General features: G+C 43.2%; 1 protein-coding gene across 1 annotated transcript in view; it reads right to left on the bottom strand.

The window, feature by feature from the left end:
* RGS12 (regulator of G protein signaling 12) overlaps positions 1-27080 on the bottom strand; it is a 331188-nt gene extending 304108 nt beyond the window's left edge. The window contains exons 1-2 of the mRNA XM_030191139.1: positions 27009-27080; positions 4634-6603 (exon numbers count right to left, since the gene is read on the bottom strand). Coding sequence (XP_030046999.1) covers positions 4634-6502 — 1869 coding nt within the window. The 5' untranslated portion in view covers positions 6503-6603; positions 27009-27080. The remainder of the gene's footprint in view (positions 1-4633; positions 6604-27008) is intronic.
* Positions 27081-27522: the final 442 nt, after the last annotated feature.

Genomic DNA, 27522 nt, shown 5'->3' with positions numbered 1-27522 from the left:
TTAGCTGTAAATTATAGTAAGTTGACCCACATGTTGCATATATCCTCTCTTATTAATGAGTATATTCAAGGTGTGAATCACACCTTAAGAGTCATGCAAGTAGATGCTCAATTTGACAATCACACTGTTCGTATAGTGGCGGAAAATATTCGAAGTAAATTACATCATAATTGGTGGGATCCATTATTGGGACATTCTCCTAGTGCAGATGCTTTCCTAAAATGGATCACTCATCCTTTACTTGTAGTACTATTAGTTAGCATCCTGCTAGTGATTTGGAATTGTATTTTGACTTGTAAAATTTGGAAACGACCTACGGTGGTCCATAATACTATGTATACTTCTGTCTCCTCATAAGCAGAGAATATCAAGGGGTGGAATGTAATACATGGGATTGAAGGTCAGCTGGGGATGGAATGAGTGGAATGTTTTGGCTGTAATTATGTGTTGATATTCTCTGTTATGGAAAACAGGCTAGTTGTTTAAGGGATGCCAGCACCTTTGGGAAAGGCACCTTCAACCTGTGCAGGTCTGGGGGAGTTATTCTCTGTTATGGTGGTTGTTTAAGGGATGCCAGCACCTCTGGGAAAGGCACCTTCAACCTGTGCAGGTCTGGGGGAGTTATTCTCTGTTATGGTGGTTGTTTAAGGGATGCCAGCACATCTGGGAAAGGCACCTTCAACCTGTGCAAGTCTGGGGGAGTTATTCTCTGTTATGGGAAACAGGCTGGTTGTTTAAGGGATGCCAGCTTGTGCAAGTCTGGGAAAGGCACCTCTGTTTCACACTATAAAAGAGGCGAGAGCACCGGACTTGCTTTAGAAGCTTGCCTGAACATAAGGGACGCCTTGTTCAGTGATGTCCCTGTAATCTCTGAGGAAGAGCTAGTGCTTCCCTGGTGGTCTTCCCAGATGCTGACTGAATTGCAGGTGCTGTAAGTATCTTGGTGTATGTGTTCACATATGTATCACCAATAAAAGCGATATACCACATATTGTGTCTGGTGGCTTTTGTGTTGTCATAAGCACAGCGCCCCCTAGTGTTACAGTATCCCATCCGGCCCCATAGCTTTGTCCACCATCAGATTCTCAAGCTATTTATAAACTCTTTCTTCCGTAAATGGCGCAGTATCCACTCCATTCCCAGATGTTCCCTCGGAAGCCAACCACGGTCCATCTCCAGGACTTTTCTCCGTGAACAACGAAGAGAAATAATTGTTTAGCACGTTCGCTTTATCTTCATCACTCTCCACATAGCCACTCTCATTATCTTTCAGTCTCACAATTTCATTCCTATCTTTTCTCCTTTCTCCAATATATCTGAAAAAGGTCTTGTCACCTCTCTTTACATCTTTAGCTATTTTTTTCTTCCACTCGTGCTTTTGCTAGACGTATTTCCCTCTTCTCTTCTTTGAGTTTAAGCCGATAATCTTTTCAGTGATCCTCTCATTGCGTTCTCGTTGCGTTCTTTTGTATTTCTTGAACAAAGTCTTTTTTGCTCTTCTTTTTCAGCTACTTGTTTGGAAAACCATATAAGCTTCCTGCTTCCCTTTGAAAAAAAGATTGCATTAGAGGCAAAAACAGATAGTAAGAATTTTTTTAATTATATTAAATGCAAGAAGCTGGCAAAAGAATCGGTTGGACCGCTAGATGACTGAGAGGTAAAAGGGGCGATCAGGGAAGACAAAGCCATAGTGGAGAGATTAAATTAATTATTTGCTTTGGTCTTCACCGAGGAAGATTTGGGAGTGATACCGGTGCCAGAAATGGTATTCGAAGCTGACAAGTCGGAGAAACTGAATGAAATCTCTATAAACCTAGAGGATGTAATGGGGCAATTTGACAAATTGAAGAGTAGCAAATCTCCTGGACCAGATAGTATTCATCTCCGAGTACTGACAGAACTGAAAAATGAACTGGTGGAACTATTGTTAGTAATATGTAAATTATCCTTAAAATCGAGCGTGATACCGGAAGATTGGAGGGTAGCCCATGTAACGCTGATATTTTAAGAAGGTTCCAGAGGGGATCCAGGAAATTATAGACCGGTGAGCCTGACGTCAGTGCCGGGCAAAATGGTAGAGACTACTATAAAGAACAAAATTACAGAGCATATTCAAAAGCATGGATTAAATGAGACAAAGCCAGCATGGATTTAGTGAAGGAAAATCTTGCCTCACCAATCTATTACATTTCTTTGAAGGGGTGAACAAACATGTGGATAAAGGCGAGGAGGTTGATATTGTGTATCTGGATTTTCAAAAGGCGTTTGACAAAGTACCTCATGAAAGACTCCAGAGGATATTGGAGAGTCATGGGATAGGAGGTAGTGTTCTCTCTATACAGAAAACCAACCAGGACAACTCCAGTATGTGCTAGAGATATCGTGCAGTAAACTGATACTCAAAAAAACAACTCTAGCAAATCAATTATTCACAAGTGTGATTAAATATTCCTCTGGAGAAAAGCCCTCAGAAACTGTCAGCAGACTTGCCAATGGTTTTAAGCACTGTTACGTTGTTGAAACTTAACGTAAAAAGCGCTCGATTTCTATCATGGGGAAAAAACTCCAAAGAGAATTGTTTATATGTTATATCTCTTAAAGATTTTATAAATTTACTTCTTTGTAAGAATTTAAGAAATGATCCTCTCAGCAGCAAAACTTCTTGACTTACAGCAGGTTACACTTAATTTCTAGTACAGCACCAGTGATGTTGTATGTATAGTGTAATTATTGTTTCTTTCCTGGTCTAAGAACTCTTTGCATTGCTTAGATGTAGAGACCAGTAATGTAATGATTGTTTCTAATCATTGTTTGTATATATGCTAATCATTGTATACACCTTAATCATTGTAGAATTTAACTCTTCTAATAAAGGTTTCATTTACTTATTACGAATCCAAAAGAATCCACAGTAGTCTGTGTCAGTGAGACAGGCTGTAAATCCATAGCAGTTCAGTTGGCTATAAACAACTACTGGTTTGCAGGTGTTTATTTGGAAGGGTCACCGCAACAAATGGACAGAGATGGGCAAAGTTTAATGATAAATAACGGAAATGTCAACTAGATCCACACAGAATGAAACCAAAAGAGCAATGCTTCTAGCTTTCCTACAAAGACAGTTCAGATATGTATTATGACTTCCTTGAAATTTTACACCAACCACATGGAAGCTGAACCTGTGAGTCAGGATCTGAAATGTTGACAGAGCTAAACGCTAAGGGGTCAATTTTCAAAGAAAGTTATGTTTGAAGGGCAGCCAGGAAATGAGTAAATATCCTATCCACAAATATAAAATTTATATGGATAGTGCAAGGGTAAAAATATGTCTAACTGCTCTTCTACTATTCATATAGTAAAGGGGCATAGGGAGGGTGGGGTGAGGGAAGCACCAAATACATATCCATACAGCTGCGATATTTGGTCTCTAAATGGATACGTTTGACATAGAGGCAGCTGCTGTCAGTGGCCAACACATATTCAGTGACACGGACTATAGCTATAAATTGGCTGAATATCCCCAAGATCCTATAAATGGTGCCTTAACTTCCACGCAGAAATCAAAGCATATTCTAAAACAATGTGCTTAACTTAATTGGTTACCTAGCTAATCAGCAATTTTAAATGGATGCTAACAAGCAATCATCATTACTAATTGGCACTGATTAATATTTACACGCACAACTCAAAGCGCATTCTGTAAAATGGTGTGCCTGAATTCTAAGTCATATCGTTGAAAAGGGGGCGTGGCCATGGGTGGTGGGGCATAGACATTTCTAAAATCTATGCACGTTGTTATAGAATACACCTGTTCTGCGCCTAATTTAGGCACTGGGATTTACACCAAGTAAAACACGGAGTAAATGGCCATGACTAAATTTTGTTGAATGGAGAAAGACTCTGTTACTTTATATACCACATGGAAATTTAAGCCTATTCTATAAAATTTAGGAGTACTTTACAGAATACGCCTAGGCGTATTTCTTTTCCATGCAGAATTTTCAGTTGCCATATACAGAATCTAGCCCTATGCGAATTAAACACCTCAGTGTTTTAATTTAAAACACTAAGCACCACCACTTGGTAGCACAGATAATACCGCCAGCTTTAGAACCATAGAATATGTCAGGGGTAATCAATCCCAGTCCTCGAGGTCCATAGGCAAGCCAGGTTTTCAGAATATCCACAATGAATATGCATGAGAGAGATCTGAATACCAAGGAGACAGTGCATGCAAATCTCTCTCATGTATATTCATTGTGGATATTCTAAAAAAAAAAATCAGGCCTGCCTGTGGACCTCAAAGACTGGAACTGAGTAGCCCTGATGTATATTAAGCCCAGAAAAGAGAAGCGTTAAAACATTCAGGCCCAATGCCTGACAGTTTAAGCATCTCTAGAGGACTCAGCCCTAGAAGGGGTTCCTTTTCCAGCTTACAAGTAATTAAGAAACTTGATACAATTAGTATGAGCTTGTCAGGGAAGTGGGGTAAACCATCATTAAAATCTTAGAACTTTTACCTATGTAGAATAGATCAAATCATAGTCTTGACCTCTCAGTGTTCTGAGATAGTGTAATCATTATGATTTTAATTATGCAATTCCTTTAAAGAAGTAAAAGCTGTACAAATTCTCACCTTTTTCTCTTTTGTCCTTCTACCATTATGTGAGGCTCGAAACATATTCTGCATCCCGAACACTTTCTTATCCCACTCCTCTTTATGCTTAGATAAGGGAGGTTGACCGTAACCGCCATCAACTCTGTATCTGTCAGCAGGAATCTTACTCATTGGAGGAGGAAGAGTACCACAGTTCACACTTGACCAACCATCTGTAGAATCCGCATAAGATTCCTGATCACTATTATTGCCATGCTGCCAGTCCTGTAGGACATGAACAGGTAGCCATCTATGATTAGAGCTACCACCAACCCCCAGTGTATTTGCTGTCTTTGATGGTGCCACTGCACCTCGTGTGGAAACCAAAGGAATTTCAATACGAGCAGAAGGACCAAAATGTTTCTTCAAATTTTGTGATTTATCAGTTTGTGCTTCTAATGGAAAGTTTCCTTCTTGACTGTTACAATAACCATTCCAGTGTGGCATAGGCTGGTTCTGTCCTCTTCCTACTGGATTTTCCCATGCACAAATAGGGATATGCTTGCTTGGATTGCTTCCCAAATCAACCACCAAAACCCTATTACTTTTTTCTTCTTGATTGAAATTACCAATGCCGCTATCACTGTTACTACTTGTGCTGTTGTTCTGATGGACATCAGCATCTCCGTCCAGGAACGCTCTCGCTCGCATTCCTTCAATCAGCTCCCCCATGTCTCTATAAAGGACAGAAACAAACTGAAGAACAGGTAAAGATGATGGTGGAAATTCAAGACAGCCGTTGGTGTCTGGATCCACTGTACATTCAAATCTAAAACGTCTGGCAATGCCTTGATGAATCTTATGATGAAATAGTTCTGGATCCACCATAAACACATGACAAGATGTCCTCAAAGCACCTTCATCTTCCTGTGCCAAACTGGAATCATCACTGGTCTGCATAGTAACTAATCCAAAAAACCTTCTATCATCCGGACATACAGCACTGAATGCCAATTTTTCTGCTGGATACACTGCTACTACGCCAGCTTTGTCTGTGCACAGTTGAATACAGTCATGCATGATTTTCATCATCACCAAGGAATGAATTTTCTGTTCTGCTCGCAGGCGTCTCATGCAGCCACGAATAGCTTGTAAACTGTCATATTCAAGATTGGAGCTTGTGGAGGGAAGCTCAATTGAACCTAGATACCCTACTATCATGCCTATGTTTAGAATGCTTGCATCCAACTCAAAATCTGCAGGAACTTCCAATCCATTACTGAAAACAGAATCGTCATTTAAAACTTTGGATACTTCTTCTCTAGAAAGTAAATCCGGGTTGCTCTTCATACAGTCCTGTCCGATTTCAAAATTACAAACAGATTCTGAAACAGATCTTTGTTTTGGTACACAATTCTCAGAATTGTCCATGTAACCAGTAGGATTTTCAAAAATCATATTAAAAATTCCTCCAGACTGCATCTCCTCAACAACCCTCTCTGCTCTGTTTATACCTAAAGTTTTGGAGTCTAGCTTAGGCTTCAAACAGGTTCTTCCTTCATAAAAACCAACTTCATCATCACTAGAACATGCATCCAAGTGACCAAATCCTTCTGCAATGACCATGTTCAAGACACCAGAACATTTCCCAATGAGTTTCACCACATCTTCATATGTAGCTTTTTTTACATTAATTTCATTAACTGCAAATATCTGATCTCCAGCTTTAAGTCCAACATAATCTGCAGGGCTTCCCTTCATAACACTGCTAAGGACACAAGGTGCTTGTCCAGAAAGGGTAAATCCATACCCTGCCCGTCCTCTGGCGACTTCCACAGTTCTTATTCGAAGGCCATTCTGCATACCAAAACCACATTTTATGGTTTCACCCTGTCGATACATTTCCATTCAGACTGCTGAACACAAGGGGTTTTCAAGCAATCTGAGGCTTTTTCATCTTCAGGGAAGCTGTAAATGTAGTTGGTACAACGACTTCAGTTGATGAGAGCCTAAAACAGATAAAGAAAATGGATGAAAGAAAAGCTGACATTTCCTACTACTCCTGTTTACTGGGCTTCAAGTCAAGCAAATGAGAAAGTCCTAAATAATTATACTTTTCTAAATACTACATTCAGGTAAATGTCAAAGATCTGAAACAAAATTTGAATACAAAAATAAAAAGCTCAATACAACTGTCTGATTATTAGCCTTACTTTTTTCATATATCCCAAACAAATTTAAAAATATTGACCCAGAGGACTGCTGCTTCCAACACAAAAGGTAATCTATCTACATCTAGTATGGTTTGCTTTCTGCTGTACTGCAGACTTTTCTACATATGAATTCTACTTGTACCCCTATGCCATATTAAAAATGGTCTCTCTCTCCAGAGTGTATAATAATTTGGTTATTGTTTCACGACAGGTTATTTTGGGATCCTGTGCCAGGGTTTGGGGGGATTAGGTAATATTGGACATACCTATAATAGTCCAGACAACAGGCCATCTTGGTTGTAGCTTTAAAAAAAAAAATGGGTACGGGGTAAGGTACTAAAGGGAGGGGGGGGTTCATAAATTGGGATCATAAGTTTTTCAGTTCCATATTGTAAGGTGTTTGCTTACTATACTCTTTTTGTTTGCTTATTCTTATGTAACAGATTGATGCCTTGTCTAGACTTGCTGTTCAGTGGTTTGATCTATGGTTCTTTTGATCCTGAATAAAAGCCGTTAAACCTTAAAAATGGCCTCTCTCACAAGACAGCTAAACAGATTTTTATATATAAATTTTTGATAAGGTGGGATATAAATGCAATTGAACATTATGAGAGATGTATATATTTTCAAAATAACATCTAAATCCAATTTTGGACGTTTTGCTGAAAATGTCTAAAAATCAAGTGGTGAACACTGACATTTTTGAACCAGAAAAACGTCTTTTTGTTTTGAAAATGGCCATTGCCAAAAACAGATTTAGATGTCATGAAAATGCCCCTCCACATCTCATTCCTGATTTGTTACATGCATTCATAAAGAGTATTTATTAAACTGCATTAGCAACCAACAGATAACATGGCAGCATTAACAGCTAAGGTGGGCAGAGATTACATCTTACAGTTAACACTGAGGATTAAAGTTACTAACATGTGCTAATGGGTTTTTGTTGTTAACACAGTTAATGGGTGTATACATTTTTAACACACACATTACTAACTCCAGGCCTAATGTAGATTACCACACATTAACTTAATTTAGCAATGCAATGTAGTCAATGCACAGTATTTCTCTGTGTAAACTGTATCACAAGATGCTGGGAATGCCCTGAACACAAGTAAAACTGAGCTCCTGTGGGTCCCTAACACAAGCAGCCAGACATTAAAATCTCTTTTAGGAGATGTGATTTAAGGAAGAGTTCATAAGTCGAGAATCTTGGGATACAGCTAGACTCCACACTCATGCTGAGCCCCCAAATCCAAGAAACCTTCAGACGCTGCTTCTATCATCTGCGACAAATACATAGACTCTCCATACATTAAGAAGGCAAGTCTAGTCACAGTGGTTCATGCCATGATAACATCAAGACTATAATGCACTCTACAATGGTCTGACTACAAAAGGTTTGCACCAGCTCCAACCGATTCAGAATGCTGCAGCAAGACTGACATCACCATTTCTGCAAAAAATAAAGTCACTGGCTAACAGTACTATAAAGGGTTAAATTTAAAACTTTTGTGACTGACCTTCAAAGCTCTCAAAGGAAATGAGCCAGAGTACTTGAAGAACAGGATCTCCCTCTACATACCCCCACAGTTGCTAAAGTCCTCCCAAGAAGTATCTCTAAACACACCCTCTCCAAAGGATATCACTCTGTGTGCAACACCTGCCAACAAACCTTCTCCAGATTGGCCCCCACACTCTGGAACGCACTCCCTGAAAGGCTTCGCTCAACATAGACTATTTATTTATTTATTTATTTATTTGTTACATTTGTGTCCCACATTTTCCCACCTATTTGCAGGCGCAATGTGGCTTACATAGTACCGTAAAGGCGTTCGCCAATTCCGGTATGAACAAATACAGTAATGTTGTGGTAGAATAAGGTTCATGTATACAGACACATTAGAGAATCGTAGAGAGGAAGAGAATCGTAGAGAGGAAGAGTTATTATATGTCCATTACGAGCTTTGGTTTTGTTGTGTTGCAGGGTACAGGCATTTAAGTTGGGTCGATAGGGTATGCCTTTTTGAACAGGTTAGTTTTTAATGATTTCCAGAAGTTTAGGTGATCATAAGTTGTTTTCACGGCTTTTGGTAATGCGTTCCATAGTTGTGTGCTTATGTTTTAGGAAGCAGGTGAAAGCTTGCTTCTTAAATTAAAGAGCCAACTAGCTAGTCTCACCAAAACAAGGACCAACACTGGCTGCAAATAGAGCACTGTAGAAGGGTTTCCTTATCCACTCCTATCCTAGCTGAGATCATTTTCGTGCATCTTTCTGACTCCACATGCAACTTTCTTTAAGTTAGTCCCCTCCTGTTACTCTACCATATCTGTCTTTACGCTCAACCTATACCGACTTCAATGCCGGGCAAAATAGTGGAAATTATTATAAAGAATAAAAATTACACCACACATAGACAACCATGTTTCAGTGGGACAGAGTCAACATGGGTTCAACCAAGGGAAGCATTGCCTCACCACTTTGCTTCATGTCTTTGAAGGCATGAATAAACATGTGGATAAACGCAAGCCGGTTGATGAAGTGTATCTAGATTTTCAGAAAGCTTTTCACAAAAGTTCTTCATGAGAGACTCCTGGGAAAATTAAAAAGTCATGGGATAGGAGGCAATGTCCTTTTGTGGATTAGGAATTAGTTATTTGACAGAAAACAGAGAATAGGGTTAAATGGTCATTTTTCTCAATGGAGGAAGGTGAATAGTGGCGTGCCACAGGGATCTGTACTGGGACCGGTGCTATTTAACATATTTATACATGATCTAGAAATGGAATGAGTGAGGTGATTACATTTACAGGCAACACAAAACTATTCAAAGTTGTCAAAACACATGTGGATTGTGAAAAATTGCAGGAAGACCTTAGGAAATTAGAAGGCTGGGCATCCAAATGGCAGATTAAAGTTAATGTGAACCAATGCAAAGCGATGCACATTGGGAAGAAAAATACAAATCATTGTTACCTGATCCTGGGGTCCACCTTAGGAGTCAGCACTCAAGAAATAGATCTAGGTGTCATTGTAGACAATACGCTGAAAGCTTCTGCTCAGTGTGTGGTTGCAACCAAGAAAGCAAACAGGTTGCTAGGAATTATTACAAAAGGGATGCACAATAAGACCAAGAATATTACAATGCCTCTGTATCGCTCCATGGTGCAACCTCACCTTGAGTATTGCGTTCCAATTCTGGTCACCATATCTTTAAAAAGATATAGCGGAATTAGAAAAGGTTCAAAGAGCGATCAAAATGATAAAGGGGATGGAACTCCTCCCATATGAGGAAAGTCTAAAGAGGCTAGGGCTCTTCAGCTTGGAAAAGAGATGGCTGGGGTGGGGGAAAGGATTGAGGTCTATAAAATCCTGAGTGGTGTAGAATGGGTAAGAGTGAATCGATTTTTCATACAAAGACCAGGGGGCACTCAATGACATTACATGGAAATACTTTTAAAACAAATAGGAGGAAATATTTTTTCACTCAAAAAATAGTTAAGCTCTGGAACTTGTTGCCGGAGGATGTGATAACAGCAGTTTGCATATCTGGGTTTTAAAAAAGGTTTGGACACATTTCTGGAGGAAACGTCCGTACTCTGTTATTAAGATGAAAATGGGGGAAGCTACTTGCCCAGGATTGGTAGAATGGAATAATTTTTACTACTGCTATGCTGGAGATTTAAGTCCAATAAGTAAAATTTCTCTCACTGGCCCCAGTCATGTCTTAAACCAGTTCTAGCATATGTACATTCCAAAAACTGACATATTCTAATCAATAAATAGAAAATAAAATTCTTTTCTATCTTTGTTGTCTGGTCATTCTATTTTTCTAATTGTGTTGGTCACAGTCTCTGGTTTCTGCTTTCCTCTGTCTTTTCTTAACTCTCTTGCCAGGGTCTCCTTGTTCATTTGGCATTTCTTCTATCTCTCTCTCTGTCCATCATTCATTTTCTCTCTGCATCTCTAGCCACACTGTCTAGTATCTGCCATCTGTGTCCTTGAACCTATGTTCCTGCTATGCTGGGCATCTCTCTTTTGAGTCCTTATTATCTGTCCTATTCAAGATCTCCTCTCTATGTATCTCTCCCACTCTATCCCACATTGCCCCCCCCCCCCCCCCATGTCTTGAACCTTTCCCCACGTCCAGTTTCTCCATTCCTCCTACAACCCCTCACACCCCAGGACCAGCATTTCTCCATCTCTCTACCTTTTCTTTTGTCTACCGTTCCAATCTCTCCCTTCCTTCCTAACCCCCATTTCCAACAGGTCCAACATCTCTCTTCTTTCTCTCCCAACCCCCTCTCCCTGGGAGCCAAAGTATTTCTTCCATCCCTCACCCCCCTCCCAAAACCAGGGGCCAGCATATCTCTCCTTTCCCTCCTGTCCCCCACCCACCACCAAGAGGGGCCAGTATCTCTGTTCTTCCTTTCTGACTCCCCCCAAGGGTCAGCATCTCAAGACCTGGCATCTCTTCCTCTCCTCCTCCCAAAGTCCAGCAGGTGTCTCTTCTATACCACCCCCACCCCCCACGGGTTGAGCGTGCTCTGCCTCCTATCCCTGAAGTCCCCACATCTCTACATCCCATCCTGCAGCCAGCATCTCTCACTCTCGTCACCACCACCAGCATCTCTCACTCTCTCTTGTCACCACCCCCCCCCCCACCCAGAATGGCATCTCTCACTCCCTTTCCCCCCAGCAGATTGCAACCCTTCCCAGTATAGACGCAAGAATCAAAGCTAAGCTGCCTTCAATTGGCACAGGCACCCTTTCCCTTGCTGCATCCCACCTCCTCTAATGAAACTTCCGGTGATTTTATTTGTGCATTAAAGCTTCTACTTCTACTACTGCTTAGTGTTTGCTCAGTGGTCTGCCATCATTATTGCTGGTTATAGCATCATAAATCCCTCCCTCTCATTTGCTCTAGAACTCAGGCAGAATTCCATAATCTAAATATGTGGATGAGACAATGGTTAGGAACTGGGCAACATTTATATATTATTTTACAGATTTATATCTCACATTATCTAATCAAAGGGGATTACAAATTACACACATAAAATCAAAAGAAATTAATATAAAATCAATTAAAATAAACAATCAAAATCAAAATAGCTACAAACTTTAAAAATCCATTAACTAACAGCAAATGTACTTTACATACATTCAATCTAACACAGAAGCTGAAGCTACTAGGCAAAATTTTGTCAGAAATGGCCTGCTTAAAAAATGTGCCTTAGACTTTTACAAAAAGCCAACACTGACTTTAATACCTGCAGAAGTGGATTCCATAAAAGTTTGGCCCTGCTACAAAGAAAATTCTAGCAACAGTTTGTGTATTAAATTTGGCGGAAAGTTGGTACATCTAATAATGCGAAGATACTTACCTGTAGCAGGTATTCTCCGAGGACAGCAGGCTGATTGTTCTCACATGTGGGTCGACGTCCGCGTCAGCCCAGGAATCGGCATTTTTGCAAGCAAACTATTTAAAAAGTTTTGCCAGAGTCTTCTGGCGTGCGTGCAGCGCGCATGCACAGACTGATTTCCCGCCCGTCGCATGAGCACTTCTCCTCAGTTAAATCCAAAAGCATATAGAGAAATAAATAAGAACTCCAAAGGGGAGGTGGGCGGGATTGTGAGAACAATCAGCCTGCTGTCTTCGGAGAATACCTGCTACAGGTAAGTATCTTCGCTTTCTCCGAGGACAAGCAGGCTGCTTGTTCTCACATGTGGGGTATCCCTAGCACCCAGGCTCACTCAAAACAATGAACATTGGTCAACTGGGCCTCGCAACGGCGAGGACATAACATAGATTGACCTGAAACCATAAACAAACTAACTTGAGAGTGCAGCCTGGAACAGAACAAAAATGGGTCTAGGGGGGTGGAGTTGGATCCTAAACCCCGAACAGATTTTGCAGCACCGACTGCCCAAACCGAATGTCACGTCAGGTGTCCTGCTGAAGGCAGTAGTGAGATGTGAATGTGTGGACTGATGACCACGTTGCAGCCTAACAAACCTCTTCAATGGAGGCTGACTTCAAGTGAACCACTGACGCAGCCACGGCTCTAACATTATGAGCCGTGACATGGCCCTCTAGAGTCAGCCCAGCTTGGGCATAAGTGAAGGAAATGCAATCTGCTAGCCAATTGGAGATTGTGCGTTTTCCCGATGGTGACTCCCCTCCTGTTGGGATCGAAAGAAACAAACAACTGGGTGGACTGTCTGAAGGGCTTTGTCCGCGCCACGTAAAAGGCCAATGCTCTCTTGCAGTCCAAGGTATGTAAACTGCTTTCGCCAGGGCGGGTATGAGGATGGGGAAAAAATGTTGGCAAGACAATTAACTGGTTCAGATGGAACTCCGACACCACCTTCGGCAGGAACTTAGGGTGCATGCGGAGGACTACTCTATTATGATGAAACTTGATATAAGGTGCATGCACTACCAGGGCTTGGAGCCCTGACTCTACGAGCTGAAGTAACAGCCACCAAGAGAATGACCTTCCAGGTCAAGTACTTCAGATGGCAAGAATTCAGAGGCTCAAAAGGAGCTTTCATCAGCTGGGTTAGAACGACGTTGAGATCCCATGACACCGGTGGAGGTTGACCGGGGGCTTTGACAAAAGCAAACTTCTCATGAAGCGAACTAAAGGCTGTTCAGAGATAGGCTTACCTTCTACACAGCGATGGTAAGCACTAATCGCACTAAGGTGAACTCTTACGGAGTTGGTCTTGAGACCAGACTCTGACAAGTGTAGAAGGTATTCAAGCAGGGTCTGTGTAGGACAAGAAAGAGGATCTAGGGCCTTGCTGTCACACCAGACGGCAAACCTCCTCCATTTAAAAGAGTAAGACCTCTTCATGGAATCTTTCCTGGAAGCAAGCAAGACTTGGGAGACACCCTCTGAAAGACCCAAGGAGGCAACTTCTAAGCTCTCAATATCCAGGCAGTGAGAGCCAGAGACTGGAGGTTGGGATGCAGAAGCGACCCCTCATTCTGGGTGAGGAGGGTTGGAAAACACTCCAATCTCCACAGTTCTTAGGAGGACAACTCCAGAAGAAGAGGGAACCAAATCTGACGCAGCCAGAAATGTTGCAATCAGGATCATGGTTTCGCAGTCTTGCTTGAGTTTCAGCAAAGTCCTCCCCACCAGAGGTATGGGAGGATACGCATACAGAAGGCCTGTCCCCCAAAGCAGGAGAAAAGCTCTGACGCTAGCCTGCCGTGGACCTGAAGCCTGGAACAGAACTGAGGGACCTTGTGATTGATCTGAGTGGCAAAAAGATCCACCAAGGGGGTGCCTCATGCTCAGAAGATCTTACAGACTACGCCCATGTTCAGTGACCACTCGTGAGGTTGCATTACCCAGCTCAACCTGTCGACCAGACTATTGTTTACGCCTGCCAGATAAGTGGAAACATGCAGTGATGGCGAGCCCAAAGCCACATCTGGATGGCTTCCTGACACAGAGGGCGAGATCCGGTGCCCCCCTGCTTGTTGGTATAGTACATGGCAACCTGATTGTTTGTCTGAATCAATATAATTTGGTTGGACAGACGATCTCTGAAAGCCTTCAGAGCGTTCCAGACCGCCTGTAATTCCAAGAGATTGATCTGAAGACCTTTTTCCCGAAAGGACCAGACTCCTTGAGTGTGAAGCCCATCCATATGAGATCCCCACCCCAGGAGGGATGCATCCGTCGTCAGCACTTTTTGTGGCTGAGGAATTTGGAATGGACGTCCTAAGGTCAAATTACATCGAATCGTCCACCACTGAAGAGAACTGCGAAAGTCGGTGGACAGTTGGATTACATCCTCTAGATTCACCGCAGCTTGGTACCACACTGGGAAGCTAGGGTCTATTGTGCCGATCTCATGTGTAGGTGTGCCATGGGAGTCACATGAACTGTGGAGGCCATGTGGCCCAGAAGCCTCAACATCTGCCGAGCCCTGACCTGTTGAGACGCTCGAGCTATGGACACCAGGGACAGGAGGTTGTCTGCCCTTGCCTCGGGAAGATAAGCTCAAACTGTCTTTCTGTTCAACAGGGCTCCAATAAATTCCAACTTTTGGACTGGAGTGAGATGGGACTTGGGGTAATTGATTACGAACCCCAGTAGTTCTAGCACCTGAATAGTCATTCGCATGGACTGCTGAGCGCCTGCCTTCGAGGTGCTCTTCATCAGCCAATCGTTGAGATAAGGGAACATAAGTACTCCCAGTCTGCGTAGCAACGCTGCGACTATCGCTAGATACTTTGTGAATGCTCTGGGTGCAGACGCCAGACCAAAAAGCAGCACATAGTACTGAAAGTGCTATGTTCCCTGCTGAAATCGAAGATACTTCCTCTGAGCTGGAAGTATCGAAATGTGTGTATAAGCATCCTTTAAGTCCAGAGAGCACATCCAATCATTCTCTTGAATCATGGGAAGAAGGGTGCCCAGGGAAACCATCTGAAATTTTCTCAAACTAGAAATTTATTCAGGCCCCTTAGGTCTAGAATGGGACGCATCCCCCCCCCCCCCCCCCCCCCCCCCCCCCGTTTTCTTTTAAAAAGGAAGTACCTGGAATAGAATCCCAGCCCTTCTTCTCCTGGTGGAACGAGTTCGACCGCTTGGGCCTTTAGAAGGGCAGAGAGTTCCTCTGCAAGTACCTGCTTGTGCTGGGAACTGTACAGCTCCCGGTGGGCAATTTGGAGGTTTGGATTCCAGATTGAGAGTGTATCCTAACCGGACTATTTGAAGAACCCACCGGTTGGAGGTTATGAGAGGCCACCGTCAGTGAAAAAACATCAACCTCCCCCCTACTGGTGAGTCATCCAGAATGGACACTTTTACTGAGGCTATGCTGAACTGGAACCAGTCAAAAGCCTCTCCCTTGCTTTTGCTGGGGAGCAGAATGGGCCTTAGTCACACGCTGTTGACGAGAACGAGCTCGCTGGGGTTGAGCCTGGGCAGGCTGCCGAGATAAAGGAGTGTACCTACGCCTAGAGTAGGTATAGGGGGCACTCCTCCTCCCTCCAAAAAGCCTCGTAGATGAGGAGGCAGTAGCAGAAGGCGCCCGGTGGGAGAGAGAATCCATAGCATCATTATACTTCTTGATTTTATCAACTAGATCCTCTATTTTTTCTCCAAAAAGATTGTCCCCCGTCAAGCAACATCCGCCATTCGCTGCTGAACAGAATGATCCAGGTCAGAGACATGCAGTCATGAGTCTGCGCATCACTATACCTTGAGCAGCGATTCTGGATGTCACATCAAAAGTACCCCTGGCCAGGAACTTGCAACACGTCTTCTGCTGCCCTGACCACCTGGCGAAAAGGCTCTGCCAGCTCCATAGGGAGTGTCTCAACCAAGCTGGACAGTTGACATATCGAGTCCCACAAGTGTACGCTGGTGAAGAGCTGGTATGACTGGATCTTGGCAGCAAGCATAGCGGCCTGATACGTCTTCCTGGGGGCACCAAAGCATAGTCTCTAGTACTCCTGGCTCTCTTGAGGGCGGAGTCCACCACCATGGAATTGTGGGGTAACTGAGTCCCCATCAACTCAGGTTCACCGTGGATCCGATACTTGGATTCAGCTTTTTTTCTGGACCACGGGACCAGACAGAGGGGCTGACCAGTTTCACATAAGGACTTCCTTCAGTACCTTATGCAGAGGAACTGTCACAGCCTCTTTAGGTGGAGAAGAATAATCCAAGACCTCGAGCATCTCAGTCCTGGGCTCATCCTCAACCTCCACAGGAAAGGGAATAGCCGTAGCCATTTCCCGGACAAAAGAGGAAAAGGACAGACTCTCCGGTTGAGACAGTCTCCTTTCTAGTGGAGGGGAAGGATCAGAGGGAATCCCAAAGGACTCATCAGAAGAGAAGTACCTGGGATCCTCATCTGACTCCCATGAACGCTCCTGCTCAGTGTCGGATAAAACCTGAGTTAAGGTGCTTCGACGCTGGACCTGCCTCAACGCCGAGGAACGATGTCCACTATGGCAATGTCAAGAGGTCGATGCCCTGTCCGACTGCGGAGAAGTTCCCTCCACTGATGTAGAAGGGGAGTTTACCTGGGTGGCAGCCGATGCCGCAGGGAACATCGCGGTCGGGGACCTCACCACAGGTAAAAGGGCCAGACACCGCTGCAGCAGATGGTTCAGAAGGCGCAAGCACACCTGACACCAAAGTTGACTGACGTAGCAGTCCCTCCAGAAGTTCTGGAAACAAGGCCCGGATGCGCTCATCGAGAGCCGCCATCGGAGAAGGCTACGGGGTCGGTGGGACAGGCGGTGTCAGAATCCGTGAAGGTTCGGAAGCAGGCATCAGGCTGCTAGGAGGCCGACGCATCGGCACCTCCTGTATAGAGGGTGAGCGATCCTCTCAGCTCCGACGCTTCTCGGGTGCCAACGCTCTCGACATCCCGGAGCTCCCAGTGCCATGCGTCGAAGGAGAACGATGACGGTGCTTCTTAGCCTTCGCTCGACACCCGTCATCGAGACTCCTCAGTATCGATGAGGAGGACGTGGAATCCTCACGTCTCCTCAGGGCCAGGTCTGACAAAGGTCCGTCCCGGGGGGCCTGCATAACAGGAGGCCTCGAGGCAGGTGGAGACCCACTCGACGCCTCACTGCTCCCAGCACGAGTTGGTCTCATAGCAGCCATTACCTCTCTCCCCGACGTCGACATCGAAGGACCGGACTGAGCCCCAAAAGGTTTTTCACGTTGGGTGTCTCGAGATACTTGGGTCCGTTTCTTCATACGAAGACACAGACTACAAGCAGCTGGGCTATGGTCGGGCCCAAGGCACTGAGTACACCAGGCGTGGGTATCGGTACCTGAGATAGTCCAGTTGCACCGCATACAACAACTACTACTACTACTACTACTATTTAGCATTTTTATAGCGCTACATGGCTTACGCAGCGCTGCACAAACATAGAAGAAAGACAGTCCCTGCACAAAGAGCTTACAATCCGCTGGGAGTCTTTAATGACATGGAAGGAAAAACGGCTTCGGTGAAATCAAAAGACGCAATTGTGCCTAAAAATCAGAAAAAGGCACAAAAGAAAAAAGGGGAGAACCCGGCCGCAACGAAAAAGAAAGAACTTGAAATAGGGTAAAAAACTAAAGGGAAAACTAGGGGAACCTTATTTTATTTTAATTTTTTAATCTTGTGAAGAAAAACAAAACAAAAACAAAAAAACAGAAGCGAACAAAATCTCAAACAAAGAAGACTCTTCCTGGGTCTGAGAGGAGCAGAAAACGAATGCTGCCGCACCTCAACGTGGAGAAAGAAAAACTGAGAAGTGCTCACGCGACGGGCAGGAAATCAGTCCATGCGTCGACCCACATGTGAGAACAATCGGCCTGCTTGTCTTCGGAGAATCCTTTATTCATTGATCCTAACTGACGTGAAGCTCAATAAATTCATAATCAAGAAGCACTGCTTAACGGTTCCTCATTACACAAGGACTTATAAATTAACATCAAAATTCTGAATTCCTTTGATTGAATGGGAACTATTTCAAAAAGATGGGCTCCACCTTAACTAGGGTGGAACCAGGCTTCTGGCGCCGCCGTTAAAAAGGGAGATAGAGAAGCTCAAGCGAGAAACTGCCTAACAGCTCAGGAGAGAGGTTAAAAAACAAAAAAGGTAAAATTTAAGTCCGATGCCTTTAGGGAGGAAAGCAGACAGAGATTAAAGACTGCAAATTATCTCTAATTATCCCTGGTAGCCAGGTTATAGACACAAACAAAAACAAAATTGAAATGTCTGTATACAAATGCTAGAAGCCTAAAAAACTAGATGGGCGTGTTATGAGTATAAAGAGCACTAAATGAAGAAGTAACATAGTAACATAGTAGATGACGGCAGAAAAAGACCTGCACGGTCCATCCAGTCTGCCCAACAAGATAACTCATATTTGCTGCTTTTTGTGTATACCCTACTTTGATTTGTACCTGTGCTCTTCAGGGCACAGACCGTATAAGTCTGCCCCCCACTATCCCCGCCTCCCAATCACCGGCTCTGGCACAGGCACAGACCGTATAAGTCTGCCCAGCACTATCCTCACCTCCCCACCACCGGCTCTGGCACAGACCGTACAAGTCTGTCCAGCACTATCCCCGCCTCCCAACCACCAGTCCCGCTTCCCACCACCGGCTCTGGCACAGACCGTACAAGTCTGCCCAGCCCTATCCCCGCCTCCCAACCACCAGCCCCGCCTCCCGATCTTGACTAAGCTCCTGAGGATCCATTCCTTCGGCACAGGATTCCTTTATGCTTATCCCATGCATGTTTAGCTACAAGGCCTCTCAAAGACCTGGTAGAAGGAGGATAATCAGTGGGACACCGATACCAGGGTAAGTCGAGAAATGGGTCATCTTGTATATGTATCATTCTCATCAGTGCCATAACACTCTTGCTATTGCTAACTTAATAGAAGTAGGCAGACTCTGGCTGTGCTGAAGTTGCTTTAGAGGATACAGCCAGTGCTACATATGTCCCTGGTGCAGAAAGAACTCGTAATACAGGGTGGGCTTGTGGTGTTCAAATTAAAGAGGAGGTGTGCATGTGAGACTATCGAGTGACAAAAAAAATTGCATTGATAATTTAAACTGTGTAGAACTGAAAATTAAAGTGCAGTTAAGATTAAATATTTATCGCAATTAATTTTTTTAATCACATTGCAATATCTCCTGTCTCCTCCACTCCCAACTCCTGCCCTTGGTGCAATCTAACATCTTTCCCCTCCACCTGTGATTCAACATCATCCCCTCCCCGCACCAGCCTACCTTAAAGGTGGTCTTCTGTTGGTTCCCAGCAGTGGCAGCTTTGCACATATAGTGTCCTCGGCCTAGTCCAGTGATGGCGAACCTATGGCACGCGTGCCAGAGAGGGCACGCAAAGCCCTCTCCTTTGGCACGCGCGCCGTCACTGGTCCGTCCACTCTCCCTCCCTCCGAGCACCAGGCCGGCCTCCCTCCCTCCCAACAAGCACCAGGCCGCCCGCCCTCCCTCCCTCCCTCTTCCAACCAACCAAACACCAGGCCGCCCGCCCTCCCTCCCAGCACCAGGGCCCCCCCTCCTCCGAAATTTAAAAGGCGTATCTCGGGGTTAAGGTGGCATCAGCAGCGGCAGCGAAAAGAACAAAGAACACGCTTTTCGCTGCCGACGCCACCTTAACCCCGAGGTACGCCTTTTAAATTTCAGGGGGGGGGGGGGGCGGCAGCTTGATGCTTGGTTGGTTGGAGGGCAGGCGGGTGGCCTGGTGCTGGGAGGGAGGGAGGCCTGATGCTGGGTGGGAGGGAGGGAGGGAAGCGGAGGGTGGCTGGACATGGGTGGAGGGCAAGAAATGAAGAAGAAAGGAGGAAAGTAAAGAAATAAATGGAAAGGAAGCCCTGGAAACAGAGTTAAGAGAACAGATAGAGAGCAGCAGAATCAGAGACTAAGACCAATATGGATATATAAACAAAATCACCAGACAACAAAGGTAGAAAAAAATCATTTTATTTTCATTTTAGTGTTAGGAATATGTCCAATTTGAGAATTTACATCTGCTGTAACAGCTTACAGAAATAATTTATAATGAAAAAAAATCATGTTATTTTTTTCCTCCTATACTAGTATAATATTTTCAATGAAGTATGTTTATATGCGCCATGGCTGGTGTAAGGGGTGTGGCTATCATAGGGGTGGAGTCATATGTGGTGACCTCGCCCATAATGAGTACCGGCACTTTGCGATAAATAATTCGATTTTGGGTTGCTGTTTGGGCACTCGGTCTCTGAAAGGTTCGCTATCACTGGCCTAGTCCAATGCCTTCCCTTTAACCCGGCCAACCCATGCAGAAACTGAAAGTGATGTCAGAGAAGGCAGGATGGACCAGACAGAAAGCTTCGGAACAGGCCACAGGCAGTGTATGCCCAACATTAGGACCAAAAAAGACCACTTTTAAGGTAGACTGGTGGGGGAAGGGGAATGAGAGGGGGGCAGATAACAAGTCCTAGGTGGGGAAAGGGAAGTGAGCTGCAGATCTGGAGGGGCCAATGGTGGAAGCTTTGGCCAACACAGTGAGCTCCAGCAGCCACAAGAAAAGCTTGGTGCTGCTCACCACCAAGACTGTATCGCTGCTCATAGGGGTGGAGACAGAGATAATGGACAATAGGAGAGAGGGAGGAAAGGAAGAGAGAAAGAAAGAGATAATGGACCTGGGGAAAGAGGAGAGGGAGGGAAGGAAGAGAAAAGGGAGAGATGTTAGATCTGGGAGTCCTTTAGGGAAGGGAAGAGGGATGGGATATGATATACCGCCTTTCTATGGTTATAATCAAAGCAATTTACATATTATATATAGGTACTTATTTTGTACTTCAGGCAATAGAGGGTTAAATGATTTGTTCAGAGTGGAAAATATATTAATAAACAAATAATCTCATACATTTGTGTGATTAATCATGATTAAAAATTTTAATCAAAATGCAGCCCTAAAAATCTGTAAATGTTCTGGATGGTTGAAAGTTTGTGCCGAGCATGTACATTAAGAGGAGGACACAACTGCAGGAAAGTGTGCATGGGAATTATCTGGTGACCTAGAGACAGTGAAAAGCCATTTGGTTGGCTGATGGCTCAGGTAGTAGATTCAAGGATGAATTTTAGCTGTGTGTGTTTGCTTGGAAAGAGATTTACGAGTGAAATTCTGATCTTTTTCTTTTACCAAAAAATGTTTTTATTCCAATAAAAAAGGTATCGTCTTATTTTATTTTCTTTTATTTCTATTTATTATCTTTTACCAGAAAAAAAAAATAAATAAATAAACAGGAGTGTGTGTGGGTGCTGAGAATTACCGAATCCTGAATAAAACATTCTCCTTGGACAGGAAGAACGAGTGATTTGTGAAAATATTTTTCTAGAACATTTTGCTTTAGGGCCCTGTTTACTAACCCCTCCCCCCCCCTGTTTACTAAAGCTTAGCTCGAGTTATCTGCAGCAAGGTCCATTTTATTCTTATGGGCCCTGCTGCAGATAACTCAAGTTAAGCTTTAGTAAACAACTCCCTAAGGCTGCTAGCATTTTTAGCGCACACTAACAATAGAGACACCCATATATTCCTATGGGCATCTCCAGTGTTAGAATGCACTAAAAACATTAGCGAGCCTACAGCACAGCTTAGTAAACAGGGCCCTTAGTGAACGTGCCAAAATTTAGAGAGTGAGAGTGATGAATAAAACTGAATTGAAGACTTATCAGTGAGGGATAAATATATTTATCCTCACATACTGGAATCTGATAATTCAGCTGTTTCCTTCTGGCTTTAAGTCTGTTTCAACCACTATTGAATTAAATCTGTGAAGCTGTGGACTATTGGGGAGGGGGGTAGGAAAGGCAGGGGAAATGATGGACCTGGAGGTGGAGAAGAGGGAGAGAGAGCGCAATGGGGGTCCCAGCATCAACTTATACACAGATCAAAGCATTTTTAGCCATTTTCAGTGCTAAAACTGCCCTCGACTTATACATGAGTATATAAGGTATATCACAATAACAGGATAGATCAAATGGGGGGGGGGGAGGTGGCTGTATATGTTAAACAGGGACTTGAGACAAACAAAATAAATCACCACTCTTCAACAAAGCCTACAAAGAGAACCTTTAACGACACAAAATCACCACACCACCCACCCAGATATCAAAATACACCTAACACCTTCTTCTCTAATTCCTCATCCGATCTCTGCTTATTACCGATTGTATCTAAGATCCTGTCATGACTATGTCATAACAACACTCTGTAAGCCACATTGAGCCTGCAAATAGGTGGGAAAATGTGGGGTACAAATGCAATAAATAAATAAATAAATTTTACAGGAAACAGATTACAATATGAAATCCTTTTGGATATAAATTCCATGTGTGGAGGGAAAGGGAATAATGTTGGGGTATACTACTATTTGCCTGGCCAAAATGAACAGATCATGAAATCTTAGCAAAACTTTGGGAAGCTAACAAAATTGGCAATACTATAATAATGGGTGATTTCAATTACCAGAACTTCAAAAACAAAAATTCAACTGCAAAGGAATACAAAAGTGACAGGAGGTTGTTGAATTTCGTCAGCATGTGTCTCTTTGCTCATTTCATCATCAGCCGTTGCCTGCATGTAGGCACATATCTGGAAATCAGTGCTGTCGTCAGCTACTGTATTTGTAGATCGTAATCAACAGCTACGTACTGATGAAACTCCTCTTCAGTAACACCGGTTGGATGTCAATAGCCTGTTCATCTGACGCGTTTGCAACAGCTACATATGTTTTGTCCCTCTCCACATCCTTAACAAAGCTTGCCCGCTTGTAACAGTTCACAATGGTTGCCTGTGTAATATGATTCCAGGCTTCTTTCTGCATATGTAGGGAATTCAACAGTGATAGATTACGAGCCAGTTCAACAGCACGTTCATCCTAGCCAGTCCATAATGCTCATCAGACGATGTAGCACAAGAGCCCGATAATGTTGTTTGAAATTGGCTATTATACCCTGATCCATAGGTTGGATCAGAGAGGTAGTTTTTGGTGGCAGAAAGACCAACTTGATGTTAGACAGCCTGACATCATCACTTTGTGCAGCACAATTATCACAAAGCAACAAAATATGATGCTTTTGTGCCTGCATTCTAGTGTCTAACTTCTTTAGCCACTTCTTCCAAATTTCCCCAGTCATCCATGAATTTGCATTAGCCTCGTATACAAACGCTGGTGCTGTCAGATATCAAGCATAGACACGAATGCTTGAATTCGTGTCTATACTTGATATCGGATAGAACCAGCGTTTGTATCTCTTATTCCATGAGAATTCTGGAGGCACATATATATACGTCAATTTGAAGACCCCTGAAGAAGGCCGGTTGGCCGAAACACGGACTGTGTAGGGTCCTAATAAAAAGAATTTTGGTGCTCTTACTCTTTGCAATTTGTATCTGGTCTATCTTGGTTATCTTCTGTTCTTTTTGTTGTTCCTTGTGGTTTTTACGGGAGACTTGGACCCTCTTTTCATTGGTTTGATTTGTCCTGACTTGAGAAAACCACCGAAGAAGAGCATCTTCTACCTCCTCAGCTTTTCCTGTCCGTTTTCGTTTGCAGTGTGGATTTGTATTGTTTTGCCAGTCTTCCAGAAGCTGGTCTTTCTGCTTCAAGGTACGTAAAATTTGACTGGGATTGACACCATATTCTTTAGCAACAGATGCTTGACTTTGTTTGTTTTCTAATTTTTTAAGAACTTCTATTCATTCAGCCAGTGTTAAAGTCTTACAGTTGCGTGATGACGACGACTCCAGTGTACACTCTAACAACATTTTTTCGCTTATATACAGGGGCGGTAAGTTTGAAATCTCATTGGTTGTCACGCGCCAATCGGCTTTCATATTCCGAGTGTGGGCTTATGCGGAGTCTTTCCTACAGAGGAGCGGTCAAACCATACATATAAGCAAATCTTGCACTTACCAGTGGTGCGCTAAACTGAAGATTGTCCCCATAGAAACTGATGGCGCCGAAAACAGGACCGAAGTACGGCATGCAGTTAAACAGAGCATGCACTTATGTATATGGCATCAGTCAAATTTTGTGACATTTAGAAAATTAATTAAAACTTGGTTATTTCAAAAGTTTGTTTCATCATGACTAGTGTTTTTTTATTGCTTTGTACATCTAGGGCTAGGTTTACTAATCAGCACTATGGGCACATTAGCATTTTTAACGTACATGCGTTAAACGCGAATGCACCCATAGAAATGTATAGGCGCATTAGCGTTTAAAGCACCTTAAATTTACAGTTATGTTAAAAAATGCTAACATGCCTTAGTAAACATACCCCCTAGGGTCTTTCCCTATTCTTTATTGATTGTGAGCCATGCTTATCTAATTTTGGTATGTATGGAATACAAGCATTGATTGTAATGTAATGTAAACGGTGCATGACATGGCTTCCTGTGCCTATTCTAAAATTATAGGTTAAAGTCACCACATTTGAAATATCTTGCAGGAACTGCAGCCACATCTAAATTTTCCATTGAAGCTATTAAATTCTTTATCTTTATCTTTCATTACTAGCCTTACATACCCAGGTTCAATTCACTACTACTGAAAATGGAACTTTACAATAATTACACCCTGTTGTATATTAGGATAGGTGAATAATATGTTTTAACAGTGCTCTTTGAGCAACAGAAGTTGAGTAATAAATAAAAGATAGGGAATAACACAAAGTTCAATTGTGTCAGACATGAATGTTTCTCAATCATAAAACAAGTATTTTCAAGGAGTTTTAATTTTTAAATTAACAGAACAGCACCATTCATTTTGCATCCCAACTAAGAAACAGCTAGAAACAGCCCCGCAGCACTTAACCAGCTACCATATGGGAAGCCTCCATTCATTTCCAAATGCCAGTGCCCTTTCCATAAAACAGGTACCGCCACCAATTCTGGAGGAAACCTGTTAATAGTTCATCAGTCACCAAATTCTAGGAAACACCTGCTGCCTCCATAGTAGTGTCCTACCTTCAGACAGACTTAACAGCAACACAAGGATAAAGCTGAGGAGAAAGGTGGAGGGGGGAAGATGATGGGAATTTAGAGATAAACACAGAGTAATGAAACAAGAAACACACCTTCAGGTGCTAAAAAAAACAATACCTCAGGTCTCCCTAGAAAAAACAATGGAATATGTGTTACGCTTGTCTCATTAAATCACACCTGACCCAGGAAGCTGTATCATAGGAGAGTAGCTGGACTTGTGAAGAGAACCCCAAGCCACAGATGAGAAGGTGACAGAACTAGAAATAACAGAATGGAAAACAGACAAGGTTGTTATATAAAAGAATGACACAGTTATGATAGTGGATGTGAAAAACAATAGTACTGAACTTTCTACCTTTCCCTCTAGTCTAAACCATAGCAGGCGTGTCTCTCTGTCAATGGTTACTATCAAGACTTCTTACCTGACTTTCTAGCTGACTGAAACCTGAGAAAGGTTTGCTGAGCAACAAGTGATATATGCAAACAGGTAGCTGGGTTTGAGGGTGGAGCTAAACAAATGTTGTTATCATAACTGCTTTATCCTACTGTTCAAATTTAAGCGGCAAAGAAACTCAATGCTTATCGACTCTGTAGGAATCTTAACACAAGAATCTGTACAACCAAGGAATAAAACTTACTCAACCATTAAGAAACAAACAAGAAAGAAAGACAGGCCATTTGATACTTTCTAGGAGTCTGGGGAGATGATAAACTGCAAAGTTCTTGGTACTTCTGGTTTGTTTTATTTGCTGCAATTAAGAGATCATATTGTTTAAATTCTTGACCATAATACTATGCTGTCTCTCACTACACTTTTCTTATTAAAAGCACCTTAAAACAGGATTCAAAAGGTCACTTCTGGGGTTCCAACTATAAGCACCAATCTAAAGGAATTGCACAAGTCCCTGCAATATAGCAAACTGCAAATTGTGCCAACACATATCATAATACCCCACTGTTAACCACACAGGAAAAACATAGCACATGAGTAGGATTCCCATATGTTGTTTCTCACATGTAGTATATATATTCAACAGAGAGGCGAGGAAATTAGTGGCGTTAGCGCAAACAGCACAGCAAGAAGGAAGCACAATGGGTCTCAAGAACTGGTCTATTGGAACACAAAAGTTCTTGAGGCCCATTTGATTCCTTCTTGATGTATCTATTATTCAATGCACAAAACGTGAAAAAGGGTGCAGCTGTCTGAGGCATGGGCCACAAACTACAGACAAGAATCAACTCACGCAGGCACCACCACATCAGACCACAACCAAGGTGACACCTATGTGGTTATTTTTTTTTTTTTTGGGGGGGGGGTTAACCAGAACACTACATCAGTCACCTTGTAATCAGAATACTACAGGAAGTTTTAAAAAACAATCCCTAGAAGCATAAGACCTTTGAACTTAAAAAATCAAAATAATCAGCACCAATAAGAAAGGACTTGAGCTGGATTTCCTAATATTATAATACAAAGAAGATACCAAGTCACACACATTCGGCTGTACTGAAACTTTCACACTCCAGGCACCATCCTCACACGGATCGGGGGATCGGCCTCCCCTCCGCATGATCTGCCCTCTCCCTTTCACTCTCTCCTCCTCGTCCGCGATGCAGCAGCACCTCGCCCCCGAGATGAAGCTCATACCTGGGGTTGCGCACTAACAATCGTACAGCTTTCCTTCTCCGGTGCCCCGCGACTGTCCGTCCCCTAGGATACACTACTACACACACAACCTGAACTCAAAAGAGGTTGGATGAAAAACAGGAGACGGGATGACGTCAAATAGTTGAAGCCAATTAGCTTAAACTCTGTTTCCCCTTCCCCGCGCAGGCAGCCGTCGCTCTGCTCTGCGTCTGCGTATACTCAAAATAAAGCAAACAAACGTATGACCTGGTGCATCCACGTTGTCGGTTTTTTTTTTTTTCTGGTGGCATTTTTATTTAATAATCTCACTTATATTTTCAAACATGCCGGTTTGTGTAGCATGGAAGTATAGCAACGAAATAACTTTTCATAGCTAAGAGGAGCAATTAGGAAGAGTAGCCTAGTGGTTAGTACAACGGGCTTTGCTGCTGGGGAATTTGATTCCTGCTTCAGCTCCTTTGTAAGTCTGGGGCTGGGCAAGTCACATAACTGTCCGTCCGTCGCCCCAGGTACA

This window comes from Microcaecilia unicolor, chromosome 2 (genome assembly GCF_901765095.1).
Source record: "Microcaecilia unicolor chromosome 2, aMicUni1.1, whole genome shotgun sequence".
Lineage (NCBI taxonomy): Eukaryota > Metazoa > Chordata > Amphibia > Gymnophiona > Siphonopidae > Microcaecilia > Microcaecilia unicolor.
The sequence above is the reverse complement of the archived record's forward strand: the minus strand, read 5'-3'. Positions and strand labels throughout refer to the sequence as shown.